The sequence below is a fragment of the Oncorhynchus mykiss genome, chromosome 18 (genome assembly GCF_057628025.1).
Source record: "Oncorhynchus mykiss isolate SJ-2025 chromosome 18, ASM5762802v1, whole genome shotgun sequence".
Lineage (NCBI taxonomy): Eukaryota > Metazoa > Chordata > Actinopteri > Salmoniformes > Salmonidae > Oncorhynchus > Oncorhynchus mykiss.
In genome coordinates, this window is record NC_143039.1 from 44,582,520 (window position 1) to 44,600,146 (window position 17,627).

General features: G+C 41.3%; 1 protein-coding gene across 3 annotated transcripts; it reads right to left on the reverse strand.

Moving 5' to 3' along the window:
- Positions 1-1,094: 1,094 nt before the first annotated feature.
- On the reverse strand, positions 1,095-17,176 carry LOC110496120 (NLR family CARD domain-containing protein 3). 3 transcript variants are annotated; one of them, XM_090208501.1, is made up of 13 exons: positions 17,064-17,176; positions 16,640-16,756; positions 16,284-16,397; positions 16,024-16,137; positions 15,747-15,860; positions 15,466-15,576; positions 15,202-15,305; positions 12,954-14,730; positions 12,529-12,702; positions 7,095-7,268; positions 6,841-6,887; positions 5,694-5,830; positions 1,095-1,806 (listed from the first exon to the last, which is right to left on the reverse strand). In XM_090208501.1, the coding sequence occupies exons 1-13, from the start codon at positions 17,153-17,155 to the stop codon at positions 1,789-1,791; spliced, it is 3,093 nt and encodes a 1,030-aa protein (XP_090064627.1). In that variant the 5' UTR covers positions 17,156-17,176; the 3' UTR covers positions 1,095-1,788. The 3 variants fall into 3 exon arrangements, with proteins under 3 accessions (XP_090064627.1, XP_090064626.1, XP_090064629.1); XM_090208500.1 differs by lacking the exon at positions 1,095-1,806 and having other exon boundaries at positions 4,739-5,830; XM_090208503.1 differs by lacking the exons at positions 1,095-1,806; positions 6,841-6,887 and having other exon boundaries at positions 4,739-5,830.
- Between the last annotated feature and the right edge of the window lie 451 nt (positions 17,177-17,627).

A 17,627-nucleotide genomic window follows, 5' to 3' on the forward strand; every position in this document is an offset into this window, starting at 1 on the left:
ATGCTCTAGAAAGCATGAAATCAGCCTAACCAGTTCTGCCATGGTGAGTAAAGTGGTCAGAGTGAGGTGTTCTCTCATTTGTGTTTAGAAGTAGCTAGCCAGCTTTACCAGTTAGCTTGGGTGTTTGACTGCCGTTGTCAGGTCAGAACACTTGGATCAACCCCTACTCCTCCGCCACAGCGTCCAGTGTACGCTCTGAATTTACAAATGGACAATATGACACTGCTCTTAATTTACGAACGCCTAGAGCGCACTCTGACCGCACTCTGGAATCTGTTAGTGTTTAAATACTGGAGAGTTGAGAACCAATCACGGACGCTGGACAGAGTGGATTTCAGTTGTAACAAAAGACAGTTTTAATGAGTCAAAGATATCTTGTCCCGCAGTTTTACGTGCACGGACCTAGTTCACATAACTCGGCAAGGAGTCAGGTGAAAAAGAGGCCTTATACAACGGTTACATTCATTTTTATACATAGAATAAAGTAGGTGGAGTCTTGTCGTTTCGGTCTTCTTGACTGGTCGGAGGGTTGGAGGCGGGCCTTGCTCTAGCCAGAGCAGAAGCCCCATTGGTGCACAGCAGAGCCTTATCCTGAGCATCCGACCAATAGAGGGGGTCAGTCTTGTGGCTGGGTGTATGTGTTCTTGCGACGGAATGTCTTTGTTTATATGAGCTATGTGCATGAATATTTATATAACAAATCCCAGAGTGAATTTACGAACAAAGAGTAATGTTGTACCACTGAAAAACGAAGTGAAAGCCATCTCCGTAATTTCACATATTTTAAAATCACAGTCTGTAATCCCTTAAGAACTACTTGGGAGATTCAGTAGTAGACACTAATGTATTTACTTGTGCACGGGGTACTGATCTCCCTCTCCTTACTCCCATTCTCCAAGAGTCCTCACTATCAGCCCGAGCTTCCAATCTGTAATACCTTCCACCCAATCAGACATCAAGAGAATAACAAATGGATGGAATTCCTGACCCAATCACTCTACCGAATTGAACGGAAACTTTACTGCTGATAGGCTACACTACACAAGCACATACTGCAGGCAGCTACAAACAAAGAATGAGTCATCCAGATTCCATTAAGCCATACAATATTATTTATTCATTCATAGTGTCTCATCAAATATTGCATGTGTGAAGCTGGATGATAGTACTATTGACATAAGACAGGAGTAGCTGTATACATGATGGATACAAGAGTAGAGAAATATATTTAAATTAAAATGAATGTTCCTCTACACCTGTATTGAAACATGATTTTTCCAGAAGGAAGTCTTCGGAACCAGCAGTCTTAGTGACCCTGTTCATTATTCATGAACTACTGCAATATAAAATGTCTACTCAATCTTTATTACAGTATATTTTACTACTGATCCATTCAGGTAAACATATTTCTAAACAGTTTTTACAATGACTTTTTCCCCTAATCAAAAACACAATCCTGGATCAGTTATATTAATTCAGTCTGGAAACGTGTGACTTTTAAAGTTTACTAACGAGTAAAGGATATGAGTTTATTAATAAAAAAATATGTTCTATCTATTCCAGCATGAGAAAAATGTATCACCCTCTTCGAGGTACAGCGTGACACTAATCCTCCCCTATAGAACCATCCCAACCAAATGCAAAATGTGAAACCTAAATAAGAGTCATAATTGGTTGATGAAATGTTCCATAATTGGTCTTTGGAGTGATGAAATGCACTTTCCTTGAAGAAGTCCAGGCCCCAAGCCTTCTCGTCGTCTGTCAGGACGTCCATGGACTGTAGCATCTCTATATCACAGGTCTTTCCTGGAATTAAAAACACAATTACACAAGAACCTCATCTGATCTAAATGTCCAAACACATACAGGGCCTTCAGAAATTATTCACACCCCTTGACTGTTTCCTCATTTTGTTGTGTTACAGCTTGAATATAACATTTATTAAATATATATTATTTTTGTCACTGGCCTAAACATAAACACTGGCCCCATAACGTCAAAGTGATATTAAGTTTTTATAAATATTTACAAATTAATTAAAAATGAAAAGCTGAAATGTCTTGAGTCAATAAGTTAACACCTTTGTTATGACAAGCCTAAATAAGTTCAGGAGTAAACATTTGCTTAACAAGTCACTTAATGAGTTGCATGGACTCACTTTGAGTGCAATAATAGTGTTTAACATGATTTTTTTAATGACTGTCTCATCTCTGTACCACACGCATATAATTATCTGTAAGATCTCTCAGTTGAGCAGTGAATTTCAAACAGATTCAACTACAAAGATCAGGGAGGTTTTTCAATGCCTTGCAAAGAAGGGCACCTACAGTATTGGTAGATGGGGGAAAAATTTAAAAGCAGACATTGAATATCCCTTTGAGCATGGTGAATATATTAATTACACTGAATGAATACACCCAGTCAATACAAAGATACAGGAATCCTTCCTAACTCAGTTGCCGGAGAGGAAGGAAACCGCTCATGGATTTCACCATGAGGCCAATGATGACTTTAAAACAGTTACATAGTTGAATGCCTGTGATAGGAGAAAACTGAGGATGGCTCAACAACATTGTAGTTCCTCCACAATACTAACCTAACTGACAGAGTGAAAAGAAGGAACCCTGTACAGAATAAAAAATATTCCAAAACATGCATCCTGTTTGCAACAAGGCACTAAAGTAATACTGCAAAAAATGTGCCAAAGCAATTCACTTTTTGTCATGAATACAAAGTGTTATTTTGGGGGTAAATCCAATACAACACATTACTGACTACCACTCTCCATATTTTCAAACATAGTGGGGGCTGCGACATGTTTTTCAGGATAAAAAGTAAACTGAATGGCGCTACGAACAGTCAACATCCTAGAGGAAATCCTGGTTCAATCTGCTTTTCACCAGACACTGGGAAATTAATTCACCTTTCAGCAGGACAAGAACCTTAAACACAAGGCCAATTCTACACTGGAGAATGCCAAGAATGTGCAAACCTGTCATCAAGGCAAAGGGTGACTACTTTGAAGAATCTCAAATATAAAATATATTTTGATTTGAACACTTTTTTGATTACAAATGCGTTATTTCATAGTTTTGATGTCTTGAATGAGTAAGTGTGTCCAAACTTTTGACTGGTACTGTATTTTGGGATACACATTTTACAGACATGTAAGAACAAAAATATAAACGCAACATGCAACAGATTCTAAGATTTTACTGAGTTACAGTTCATATAAGAAAATCAACCAATTGAAATAAATAAATTAGGCCCTAATCTATGGATTTCACATGACTGGGCAGGGGTGCAGCCATGGGTGGGCCTGGGAGGGCATAGTGGAGAGCCAGACCCAGCCAATCAGAATGAATTTCCCCCCACAAAAGCGCTTTATTACAGACAGAAATACTCCTCAGCACCTACAGTACCAGTCAAAGGTTTGGGCAAACCTGCTCATTCCAGGGATTTTCTATAATTTGACTATTTCTACATTGTAGAATAATAGTGAAGACATCGAAACTATGAAATAACACATATGCAATCATGTAGTACTCAATAAAGTGTTAAACAATTAAAAATATTTGTTGTATTTGAGATTCTTCAAAACAGCCACCCTTTGCCTTGATGACAGCTTTGCACACTTTGGCATTCTCTCAACCAGCTTCATGAGGTAGTCACCTGGAATGCATTTCAATTAACAGGTTTGCCTTGTTAAAAGTTCAGTTGTGGAATTTCTCTCATTCTTCATGCGTTTGAGCCAATCAGTTGTGTTGTGACAAGGTAGGGGTGGAATACAGAAGATAGCCCTATTTGGTAAAAGACCAAGTCCATATTATGGCAAGAACAGCTCAAATAAGCAAAGAGAAATGACAGTGGAACATTTCAAGGACTTTGAAAGTTTCTTCAAGTGCATCGCAAAATCCATCAAGAGCCATGACGAAACTGGCTCTCATGATCGCCACAAGAAAGGAAGACCCAGAGTTACCTCCGTTGCAGAGGAAAAGTGAATTAAAGTTAAATGCTTCACAGAGTTCAAGTAACAGGCACATCTCAACATCAACTGTTCAGAGGAGACTGTGTGAATCAGCCCTTCATGGTTAAATTGCTGCAAAGAAACCACTACCAAAGGACACCAATATGGAGAAAAGACTTGCTTGAGCCAAGAAACATGACCAAATGACATTTGACCGGTGGAAATCTGTCCTTTGGTCTGATGAGTCCAAATATGAGATTTTTTTTTGACCCAAAACACACCACCAGGCTGTGTAAGAGCTATTTGACCAAGGAGAGTGATGGAGTGCTGCATCAGATGACTTGGCCTCCACAGTCACCTGACATCAACTCATTTGAGATGGTTGGCAGAGTGAAGATAAAGCAGTTAACAAGTGTGCAGCATATGTGGGAACTCCTTCAAGACAGTTGGAAAAGCATTCCTCGTGAAGCTGGTTGAGAGAATGCCAAGACTGCAAAGCTGTCATTAAGGCAAAGAGTGGCTACTTTGAAGAATCTAAAATATATTTGGATTTGTTTAACACCTTTTTGGCTAATACATGATTCCATATATGCTATTTCATAGTTTTGATGGCTTCACTATTATTCTGCAATGTAGAAAATAGTAACAAAAATAAATAAATGTCCTTGAATGAGTAGGTGTGTCCAAACTTTTGACTGGTACTGTAGTTACACAACTCCATTCATTAAAATGCATATTCTTATCAAATAAATTAAACATTTTAAACATCTCTTATTTCCACTTTTTTATTAACCTCATTAGACTGTGACAATTACATTCAGTGCAATTGAGTTCACACAGAAGCAGGATTGTTGCGTCAACAATTTTACAAACATGCTACGGTCAACAGAAAGATGACAGAATTTATTTACATATCTAATTATCATCTGTTAAAGATGCAGTCCGGAATCGTAAGCACCACAAATTCACATAATAAAGTACGAATTAGATTCATAACATATCATACGAATTCCAAAAAACATATACTATGTATATGAAGCAAAACAAAACATGCAACAATTGCAATGATTTTACTGAGTTACAGATAAGGAAATCAGCCAATTGAAATAAATTCATAAACCCTAATCTATGGATTTCACATGACTGGGCAGGGGCACAGCTAACAGTGGGCCTGGAGGGAGGGCATAGGCCCACCCACTGGAGAGCAAGGCCCAGCTAATCAGAATGACTTTTTTTCTGCACAGAAGGGCTTTATTTATTTTTTATATTTGAGTGAAGAATAACCCATCATGTCACCCAATTGTGTTTCAATGGGAGTGTGACTTCAGGAGGCTATCTGACACAGAGAAACTGAGGATTTGGACCAACTGACCCCAAACCCAGGATACAGTGGCTCAGTGAAAGTGGTGTGGAATGTGTGCAGGTGGATCAGTGTATCAGTGGAGATACCATACATGTAGAAGAACAGCGTGCCAGCCACCCAGTCCAGATATACTCCTACTCTGTGGGAGCCGGAGGAGGTGACAGTTCTCTCATTATTGTGCCTGGCATTGTAATGTTTATCAGAGCAGAACAGACACCAGGACTTGTCATTGGCTCCAAGCACACAGTCATTATGTTGTCCTCTCCTGCTGATTCCTTTATATGCAACTCCTATCATAACCCATTTCCCACTCCACTCTACCTCCCAGTAACAGCGCCCAGACAGACCCTCTCTACACAGCACCTGTGGACGGTCCTGAAATCTCTCTGGGTGATCAGGATACGGCTGACTCCCATTCCCACATGTCACCTTTCTATTCACCTCAGACCAAGAGAGGTTTCTGTGTGATGTGTTTGGGTCCAGTTTGAGCTCAAACGCATCTGAGGGATGGGAACAAGACACAATATTTTCAAATTATCATCATTCACAATTAGAATGTTAACTCACTTTTCACTTATACATACATTTAAAGTCGATGTTTCTAGGTATTAAAAAAGGCACAGTCAAGGTAACTTGAGACGTGTTGAATGATCATATGTTACATATGGTAATGTCAAACACACGTATGCCCAGTAATTACACACACTCAAACATGGTTGCACACATGAACACACACGTTACACAAACACATTTTTCCTCACTCTCAATGACATACTCTCAATGACTAAACTAGTAACACTTGTAACAAAGCCAGTCTTACATTCAAAACCTTTCAATGTCTACAACAAAATGAATGCACATCTTTCACCACACAACAATTGATCCAAAATATAAAATGTACTGTGAAATATAACAAGTACATTGGTTTAATCACCAAAACATAATGATATCCTCTCAATTGAGCCATTTTAACAACCAGTTAATCCAACAGAACAAACTGTAAGGTACATGTTTAAAAATTGCCCTTTGAATGTCGTATGCTTCAGTACTGTACATATCATCACATTACACTGTTTTCACATTAGGCAATACACTTGCACTGCCCATGTAAAATCTATAGGTTTACCGAACGTTTAAGTGATCATCAATTAAGAGCAGTCGGTTTAAGTAATAGTAAAATGTATTTTAGCAAAAGAGAAGAGAATCATATTAAAAGCGATGTGCACATTTAATTGTGAAAGGCAATTACTTTATATGAACATGTGTTGCAATGTGAAACATGTATTTCGCGGTGAAACACTGATTACGTTTGGTGTAAAAGGGAATATGATTTTGTGTTGTCAATTGAAGTGCTTAGAGTTTTGAAACGCCTTCCTTCCTGATGACCTGTTTTGAGTCTTGTGGAGTTTGAGAGTTGTGAAAATGTACCACATACTTGTGAAAACTGCACCAAAGTGATAAAAAAAAAGACTTATTTATAGGCATATTCTTCACAACGGTCAACACTCACATTTTCTAAGCCCAGCTTTCATTGTGTGTTCTCCACCATGATCCACACTGTAGTGGTGAGCAGAAGAACAGACAGTCATTGAGTGATACACGTGCAAGCACGCGCGCACACACGCGCACACACACACACACACACACACACACACACTTCGAAGTGGTGGTAAGAATCTTTGGCTTACAGTAAATTATGATAAATAGCTTGATAACTCAAACATGTCTGATATGAACATGGATTGACATAAATCCTCTACATACTTGAGTCTCTCCAGTCTGCAGTGTGGATCCTCCAGTCGAGCAGAGAGCAGTCTGACTCCTAAGTATCCTGGGTGATTGTAGCTCAGGTCAAGCTCTTTCAGGTGTGAGGGGTTTAACCTCAGAGCTGAGACCAGAGAAGCACAGCCTTCCTCCGTGACCAGACAGCCTGACAGCCTGCAAATAGTTTTAAATCATTTCAAAATCACTTTGGTATTTTTTGGTGGTGAAGTGGCATTATATTGTTTTCAACCTTTTCAGATGTATCACTGTCCCTAAACCTTCCATATCTATTAATATATGGATGTATCATTATTAAAAATGTACAATTATTCAAGTATTGCTGTAGAGAGAAAAATGTATATTACAAATATTTGACTAGACTGACCAGACTAGTTTAAAAAGCAGTATCAGTCAAAAATAAAGAAGGTGAGGTATCAGATTTAGATTGTATTGAGTAAACCAGGGCTGCCCAACCCCATTCCTGGAGATCTACTTTCCTGTAAGTTGTCAGTCCAACCCTAATTTAGTGTATCTGATTCAGCTAGTGAAGGTCTTGTTGAGCAGCTAATAAGTAGAATCAGGTGTGTTAAATTAGGGTTGGACTGAAAACCCACAGGAATGTAGATCAATGTAGGAATGTAGATTGTGACTTCCGGCGCCGACAGAGATGGCCGCCTCGCTTCGCGTTCCTAGGAAACTATGCAGTTTTTTGTTTTTTTACGTGTTATTTCTTACATTAGTACCCCAGGTCATCTTAGGTTTCATTACATACAGTCGAGAAGAACTACTGAATATAAGATCAGCATCAACTCACCATCAGTACGACCAAGAATATGTTTTTCGCGACGCGGATCCTGTGTTCTGCCTTACAAACAGGACAACGGAGTGGATCCTATGCAGCGACCCAAAAAAACGACTCCGAAAGAGAGGGAAACGAGGCGGTCTTCTGGTCAGACTCCGGAGACGGGCACAGCGCGCACCACTCCCTAGCATTCTTCTTGCCAATGTCCAGTCTCTTGACAACAAGGTTGATGAAATCCGAGCAAGGGTAGCATTCCAGAGGGACATCAGAGACTGTAACGTTCTTTGCTTCACGGAAACGTGGCTTACTGGAGAGACGCTATCCGAAGCGGTGCAGCCAACAGGTTTCTCCACGCATCGCGCAGACAGGAAAAAACATCTTTCTGGTAAAAAGAGGGGCGGGGGCGTATGCCTTATGACTAACGTGACATGGTGCGATGAAAGAAACATACAGGAACTCAAATCCTTCTGTTCACCTGATTTAGAATTCCTCACAATCAAATGTAGACCGCATTATCTACCAAGAGAATTCTCTTCGATTATAATCACAGCCGTATATATCCCCCCCCAAGCAGACACATCGATGGCTCTGAACGAACTTTATTTAACTCTCTGCAAACTGGAAACAATTTATCCGGAGGCTGCATTCATTGTAGCTGGGGATTTTAACAAGGCTAATCTGAAAACAAGACTCCCCAAATTTTATCAGCATATCGATTGCGCAACCAGGGGAGGAAAGACCTTGGACCATTGTTACTCTAACTTCCGCGACGCATATAAGGCCCTGCCCCGCCCCCCTTTCGGAAAAGCTGACCACGACTCCATTTTGTTGATCCCTGCCTACAGACAGAAACTAAAACAAGAGGCTCCCACGCTGAGGTCTGTCCAACGCTGGTCCGACCAAGCTGACTCCACACTCCAAGACTGCTTCCATCACGTGGACTGGGAGATGTTTCGTATTGCGTCAGATAACAACATTGACGAATACGCTGATTCGGTGTGCGAGTTCATTAGAACGTGCGTTGAAGATGTCGTTCCCATAGCAACGATTAAAACATTCCCTAACCAGAAACCGTGGATTGATGGCAGCATTCGTGTGAAACTGAAAGCGCGAACCACTGCTTTTAATCAGGGCAAGGTGTCTGGTAACATGACCGAATACAAACAGTGCAGCTATTCCCTCCGCAAGGCTATCAAACAAGCTAAGCGCCAGTACAGAGACAAAGTAGAATCTCAATTCAACGGCTCAGACACAAGAGGCATGTGGCAGGGTCTACAGTCAATCACGGACTACAGGAAGAAACCCAGCCCAGTCACGGACCAGGATGTCTTGCTCCCAGGCAGACTAAATAACTTTTTTGCCCGCTTTGAGGACAATACAGTGCCACTGACACGGCCTGCAACGAAAACATGCGGTCTCTCCTTCACTGCAGCCGAGGTGAGTAAGACATTTAAACGTGTTAACCCTCGCAAGGCTGCTGGCCCAGATGGCATCCCCAGCCGCACCCTCAGAGCATGCGCAGACCAGCTGGCCGGTGTGTTTACGGACATATTCAATCAATCCCTATACCAGTCTGCTGTTCCCACATGCTTCAAGAGGGCCACCATTGTTCCTGTTCCCAAGAAAGCTAAGGTAACTGAGCTAAATGACTACCGCCCCGTAGCACTCACATCCGTCATCATGAAGTGCTTTGAGAGACTAGTCAAGGACCATATCACCTCCACCCTACCTGACACCCTAGACCCACTCCAATTTGCTTACCGCCCAAATAGGTCCACAGACGATGCAATCTCAACCACACTGCACACTGCCCTAACCCATCTGGACAAGAGGAATACCTATGTGAGAATGCTGTTCATCGACTACAGCTCGGCATTCAACACCATAGTACCCTCCAAGCTCGTCATCAAGCTCGAGACCCTGGGTCTCGACCCCGCCCTGTGCAACTGGGTACTGGACTTCCTGACGGGCCGCCCCCAGGTGGTGAGGGTAGGCAACAACATCTCCTCCCCGCTGATCCTCAACACTGGGGCCCCACAAGGTTGCGTTCTGAGCCCTCTCCTGTACTCCCTGTTCACCCACGACTGCGTGGCCACGCACGCCTCCAACTCAATCATCAAGTTTGCGGACGATACAACAGTGGTAGGCTTGATTACCAACAACGATGAGACGGCCTACAGGGAGGAGGTGAGGGCCCTCGGAGTGTGGTGTCAGGAAAACAACCTCACACTCAACGTCAACAAAACTAAGGAGATGATTGTGGACTTCAGGAAACAGCAGAGGGAACACCCCCCTATCCACATCGATGGAACAGTAGTGGAGAGGGTAGCAAGTTTTAAGTTCCTCGGCATACACATCACAGACAAACTGAATTGGTCCACTCACACAGACAGCATCGTGAAGAAGGCGCAGCAGCGCCTCTTCAACCTCAGGAGGCTGAAGAAATTCGGCTTGTCACCAAAAGCACTCACAAACTTCTACAGATGCACAATCGAGAGCATCCTGGCGGGCTGTATCACCGCCTGGTATGGCAACTGCACCGCCCTCAACCGTAAGGCTCTCCAGAGGGTAGTGAGGTCTGCACAACGCATCACCGGGGGCAAACTACCTGCCCTCCAGGACACCTACACCACCCGATGTCACAGGAAGGCCATAAAGATCATCAAGGACATCAACCACCCGAGCCACTGCCTGTTCACCCCGCTATCATCCAGAAGGCGAGGTCAGTACAGGTGCATCAAAGCTGGGACCGAGAGACTGAAAAACAGCTTCTATCTCAAGGCCATCAGACTGTTAAACAGCCACCACTAACACTGAGTGGCTGCTGCCAACACACTGACACTGACTCAACTCCAGCCACTTTAATAATGGGAATTGATGGGAAATGATGTAAATATATCACTAGCCACTTTAAACAATGCTACCTTATATAAATGTTACTTACCCTACATTATTCATCTCATATGCATACGTATATACTGTACTCTATATCATCGACGGTATCCTTATGTAATACTTGTATCACTAGCCACTTTATACTATACTATGCCACTTTGTTTACATACTCATCTCATTTGTACATACTGTACCCGATACCATCTACTGTACCTTGCCTATGCTGCTCGGTACCATCACTCATTCATATATCCTTATGTACATATTCTTTATCCCCTTACACTGTGTACAAGACAGTAGTTTTGGAATTGTTAGTTAGATTACTTGTTATTACTGCATTGTCGGAACTAGAAGCACAAGCATTTCGCTACACTCGCATTAACATCTGCTAACCATGTGTATGTGACAAATAAAATTTGATTTGATTTGATTTGATTTGATTTGATCTCCGGGAAGAGGGTTGGGCTGCCCTGGAGTAAACAGTCCAAGCGGTTTAAGGGAAAACATTTAAATGTTTTGGAATGGCCTAGTCAAATCCCAGACCTCAATCCAATTGAGAATCTGTGGTATGATTTAAAGATTGCTGTACACCAGCAGCAACCCATCCAACTTGAAGGAGCTGGAGCAGTTTTGGCTTGAAGAATCCTAGTTGCTAAATGTGCCAAGCTTATAGAGACATATCCCAACAGACTTGTAATTGCTGCAAAAGGTGGCTCTACAAAGTATTGACTTTTTTTTTGGGGGGGGGGGGGGGGGGGTTCTGCACATTCAAGATTCAAGTTCAGTTTTTTTAATCTTATTTTTTGTTTGTTTCACAATAAAAACATGTTTATCATCTTCAAAGTGGTAGTGTAAATCAAACGATACAAACCCCCCCAAAAATCTATTTTAATTCCAGGTTGTAAGGCAACAAAATAGGAAAAACAAGCCACTGTAAGTATTGGACAAATTAGTTTGTATAATGTATTAAAGTAGTCAAAAGTTTAGCTTGTGACTATACAAACTCATTGGATGCATTTGCAGTTTGTTTTGGTTGTGTTTTGGGAGATGTTTAACCTAACTGAATGATGAATGGAGTAAATTTGTTTCTTAACACTACTAAATGAATTCAAATAATGCCACGATTAAGAAAAATCATGAAGGAATCATGAATAATAATGAGTGAGAAGTTAGAGGCTAAAACAAAACATGCTAACCTCAGACATTTGTGCCTCTGTAACGTTGTCATACATCATTAATTCATTCATGTTTATCCATAATCATGGTAGCATCCACATGAATGCAGAAGTGTTCAGAACATCTTACATTCTTAATCACAATAAAAGTGACACCAGACATTATTCACCATTCGGTTTCTATTCGGCAAAACATAATCCAAAACCCAACCAAAACAAACTGCAAATGCATCCAACAAGTTTGCAGAGTCACAAGCTTGATGTAATCACAGAGTGCAAGGAATATGGGATGAAATACTACACTTTTCGACTACTTTAATATACCAAAAGTGAATTTGTCCAAATACTTATGACATCTTCTAATGGGGGGGAGATATTTTATGTCTAAATGGTAAGATAGATATGTTTGAAATTCCCCTAAAAGTGTTATTCTGTACTGTTGCCTAATATCTTAAATCCAAAATGCTGGAGCATAGAGACAAATTAAACTATTTAAGTCTGATAAACACATGTGGATCCAGTGAACAGTTATCACAAGTTGACTAAAAATAGGAATACGGACCTCAGAGTCTCCAGTTTACATTGTGGATCCTGCAGTCCAGCAGAGAGCATCTTCACTCCTGAATCCTTCAGGTCATTGTTACTCAGATCCAGCTCTCTCAGGTGTGAGGGGTTTGTCTTCAGAGCTGAGGCCAGAGAAGCACAACCTTCCTCTGTGACTCCACAGTCTGACAGCCTGAGAGAGATCATCATGATTTCACATAGACAGTGTTCATTTAACACGAGTAGTGTAGAAGTAGAATGGTATTTGGTTTATTCTCTCGACATATAGATTCATCTTCCGTCTCCTAGAATTGTATGGTCATCTTGTTATACTGATGCAAACATCAATGCATTATTCCATATGTTGTTCAATAGTGCATATTTTTTTCTAAATGGAATATCTAATGATTAATACTTAAATGTCATTCTACAATATGTACTCACAGAGCTGTTCTGGATGCTTTGACAACTGGCAGCAGCCTCAGAAGACCTTCCTCTGATCTGGAGTATTTCTTCAGGTCAAACACCTCCAGATCCTCTTCTGAAGTCAGCAACACAAAGGCCAGAGCTGACCACAGTGCCGGTGAGAGTTTTTCACTGGAGACATTTCCCGAGCTCAGGTAACTTTGGATCTCCTTCACTAGAGAATGGTCATTCAGTTCGTTCAGACAGTGGAACAGATTGATGCACCTCTCTGGAGAGGGATTCTCCCTGATCTTCTCCTTGATGTACATGACTGTTTCCTCATGGCTCTGTGGGCTGCTTCTTGTCTTTGTCAGTAGACCTCGTAAGTGCTTATGATTTGACTCCAGTGAGAGGCCCAGAAGGAAGCGGAGGAAAAGATCAAGGTGTCCACCCACACTCTCCAAGGCTTTATCCACAGCACTCTTGTGGAAGTCAATTGCAGGTATTTTTCGGAACCAAAATGTTTTGAAGATTAACTGTGGTTTGGCTATTAGATTATCATTGTCATTGCTGAATCTGAGAAACACATATACAGCAGCCAGAAACTCCTGAATGCTCAGATGCACAAAGCAGAACACCTTGACCTGGTACAGCCCACACTCTTCTCTGAAGATCTGTGTGCACACTCCTGAGTACACTGAGGCTTCCCTGACATCAATGCCACACTCTTTCAGGTCTTCTTCATAGAAAATTAGATTGCCTTTCACAAGCTGTTGAAAAGCCAGTTTTCCCAGTGACAGAATTCTTGTTTTATTCCAGTGTGGACCTGTCTCTTCTTTCGCAAGATACTTTTCATTCGTCTGTTTGGTCTGAAATACCAGGAAGTGTGTGCACATCTCAGTTAGAGTCTGGGGCAACTCTCTCCCTTCTTCACCCATTTTCTCCAAAACTGTGGCAGAGATCCAACAGAAGACTGGTATGTGGCACATGATGTAGAGGCTCCTTGATGACTTCATGTGTGAGATGATTCTACTGGCCAAGTTCTTATCAGTAAATCTCTTTCTAAAGTATTCCTCTTTTTGTGAATCATTAAACCCTCGCACCTCTGTAACCTGGTCAACACATCCTGAAGGGATCTGATTGGCTGCTGCAGGTCTAGTAGTTATCCAGAGAAGAGCAGAGGGCAGCAGATTTCCCTTGATGAGGTTTGTCAGCAGCATATCCACTGAGGTCGACTCTGTGACATCACAACAGCTCTTGTTCCTCTTGAAGTCTAGGGGCAGTCGGCACTCATCCAGACCATCAAAGATGAACAGAACTTTGTATTTGTCAAAGTTGGAGATTCTTAATTTTTTTGTTTCCATTGAGAAGTGATCGAGAAGTTCAAACAAACTGTGTTTTTCCCCTTTCATCAAATTCAGCTCCCGAAAAGGAAGTGAAAATACAAATTGGACATCCTGATTTGCTTTTCCTTCAGCCCAGTCCAGAATGAACTTCTGCACAGAGACTGTTTTTCCAATGCCGGCGACTCCCTTTGTCAGCACAGTTCTGATAGGTCTGTCTTGTAAAGGTTTGAAGATGTCATTACATTTGATTGCCGTCTCTGGTCTTGCTTGTTTCCTGGTTGTTGTCTCCAATTGTCTTACCTCATGTTCATTATTGACCTCTCCATTTCCACCCTTTGTGATGTAGAGTTCTGTGTAGATCTTATTGAGAAGTGTTGGGTTCCCTTGCTTAGCAATACCCTCAAATGCACTTTGATATTTCGTCTTTAGATTAGATTTGAGTTCCCGTTGGCAAATCAAATCAAGCTCACCTGAATAAACAAGAAGCACAGAGGATATTCAAAATTGGAAGAATGGAGTTAAACATACATATCTTTGGTCAAAACAAAACAGATCCCAGAGATCCCACTCTGTAACTTTCTGTGTCAGTAAAACAGTCCATAGTCCTTTTGTACTATGCATTTGCTACTACGCCCTTGCATGTAAATGCATGCATCCAGAAAAAAATCCGGATGAAATGTGTTACTTTGGCCCAGCATGGCCTCGAGTCTCCTCTTTCACCTGCCATGTCAACTTATCGAGGTGACAGGACCACATAGGATTGTGTTATGAATGAGTCAAATGTAATCACATCCCCTCTTAACTGCCTGTATACATGCATGAATGTTTTCTTTACAAGTTAAATGAATGCACACAACACATACTTGAGTTATAATGCTATGTCCAGCTTTTCTACATCCCCCATAATGGAGCAATCAACAGTGAAGGCAGACAGCTCTTACTTTTCTCCAGTGCGTCAGCAAGCTCCTTCTGGTTCATCTCAAAGCCTTCAGGGAGATCTGAACTCAGCACTGTCTTGAACTGTCTTGATAGCTCCTGTTGGGCTCTGTGGACAAAACATGAGCTTACATCTGTACATTCAGCATGCACACAGAAGCAATAACACATAAGAGGGTATGCATGAATTAATTGCAACGGTGTGATGTGGCCAAGCCTCGTACTGTCAGCATATCATTACATGAATCTGTAAAACAATGATATCTCACATTTGTTCGGAAACAACTCCATCTCTGAACCTTAAAGGTGGATCCATAGACTGGTCACTCTTCATAGACACACAGCTGGGTGCCGTGATGGCTGGTCTCTCCTGCTGGACCCTGACAAAAATACAAAGAGACCACAGCAACTTTAATACAGTACACCTTTGGTAGTAGTATCTGTAGCAAAATACTCCAATGAGCAACAATAAATCAGTAGTGTTTTTAACACAGTGACAAAGTTGACATTTTGACCAAATTAACATCAACCAAGTCATACTGGTTATTACCTTTCTACACTAGAAATGTTTTCCTTTTTAAATGTGAGAGGTGGTTCCATAGACAGGTCATTCTTCATGGACACGCAGCTGGGTACAGGTGAGTCTAGTCTCTGCTGCTTTATCCTGTCAAAAGCACAAAGAAAACCAGCACAAAGAAAACCAGTCAGTTTGTTGTACTCACTGAGACTCATCTGGTTGGCAGGAAACATCAAGAAAAAGGACAATCAGTATGAAATGGAAAATATCATGTTCATTATCTACTCTATGTTCTATTAATAAAACACACATTTGTTCAATGGAAACATCTCCTTCTCTGAACATGATAGGTGGATTCATAGATTTGTCACTCTTCATGGACACACAGCTGGGTACAGGGGAGGCAGGTCTCTGATGTTTGATCCTGACAAAAGCACAAAGAAAGCAGTCAATTTGGTATACTCACTGAGACTTATCTGGTTGGCAGGAAACATCAAGAAAAGGACAATCAGTATGAAATAGAAAATATCATGTTCATTATCTACTCTATGTTCTATTAATAAAACACACATTTGTTCAATGGAAACATCTCCTTCTCTGAACATGATAGGTGGATTCATAGATTTGTCACTCTTCATGGACACACAGCTGGGTACAGGGGAGGCAGGTCTCTGATGTTCGATCCTGACAAAAGCACAAAACTCCTCATTCTTCAATCAGATGTATAACATGGAACATAAATATAAAAAACACAGAGGTATTTTGTTGCATTTTCTCTCTCTTCGTTCCAGTTCACTTTTATAGTTCTCTCTGTTCTCTTAACACGTATGGACGCCAAACATAATCCAGCATCTGACTAATTACACAAGACTTGAGTTCTGGGTTAAAGTGTTGTAGACCAATTGACCAAGTTGATGGCTTCTTGCCTTTTTTCAGAAGAAAGGTTTCCCTCTTTTAACGTGAGAGGTAGATCCATAGATTGGTCACATTTCATGGACACACAGCTGCATACAGGGGAGTTGGGTCTCTCCTGATGGATTGAGCTTTAACACAACAGAGACATACTTTCAGTCTCTAATATATTTTGCCTAACGAAAATGTGAAACAATTTTGTCACTCTTTAAATTGCACACGCATGCACACACACACACACACACGCACACACACACACACACACGCACACACACACACACACACACACACACACACACACACACACACACACACACACACACACACACACACACACACACACACACACACACACACACACACACACACACACACACACACACACACACACACACACACACACACACACACACACACACACACACACACACATCCTACCTCGTAGCTTTAGTGTCATGTACCCCAGAGAGATTAATGTTAGATGCAGTGCACAATGGAGAGTGATACACACTTCCTGGATCAAAACTCATACTGTAAAGACTACAGAGACACAATGTCTGGATCAGAACCAAACAGAAAATAATGACACATATTACCTTGAGCAAACAAATACCCATCAAATAAAAACAAACATGGTCAGAAATCCTGTTTTTTTTTCGCTCTTCAACTATCAGCCATTTTACTGATAACCAAGAACAACTGATTCACTTCCTTTTTGAAAAAATGTTGTACTGAGTAACTAAACTCAAGTAGCAGCACTTACATCAACATCCATGTATTCTCTCTCTCCGCTAGTAGATACACAGACTTCCAGTCATTGTGCTAATGCTAGTTAGCATTGGCTTGCAAAACAACCTCCATTTATTGATTTAACCTTTCGTTAGCTAGGCAAGTCAGTTAAGAACAAATTCTTATTTACAATGACAGCCTAGGAACGGTGGGTTAACTGCCTTGTTCCGGGGCAGAACAGCAGATGTTTACCTTGTCAGCTCAGGGATTTGA

Excerpts from the sequence above, each read along its gene's own strand:
- LOC110496120 (XM_090208500.1), bottom strand. The coding sequence starts at position 17,155 with ATGAGTTTTGATCCAGGAAGTGTGTATCACTCTCCATTGTGCACTGCA. Across the intron at positions 15,861-16,023 it reads GATGTTTCCATTGAACAAAT|GATAAAGCAGCAGAGACTAG; the intron begins GTGTGTTTTATT and ends TGCTTTTGACAG. Across the intron at positions 15,306-15,465 it reads GGAGTTGTTTCCGAACAAAT|AGCCCAACAGGAGCTATCAA; the intron begins GTGAGATATCAT and ends TTTTGTCCACAG.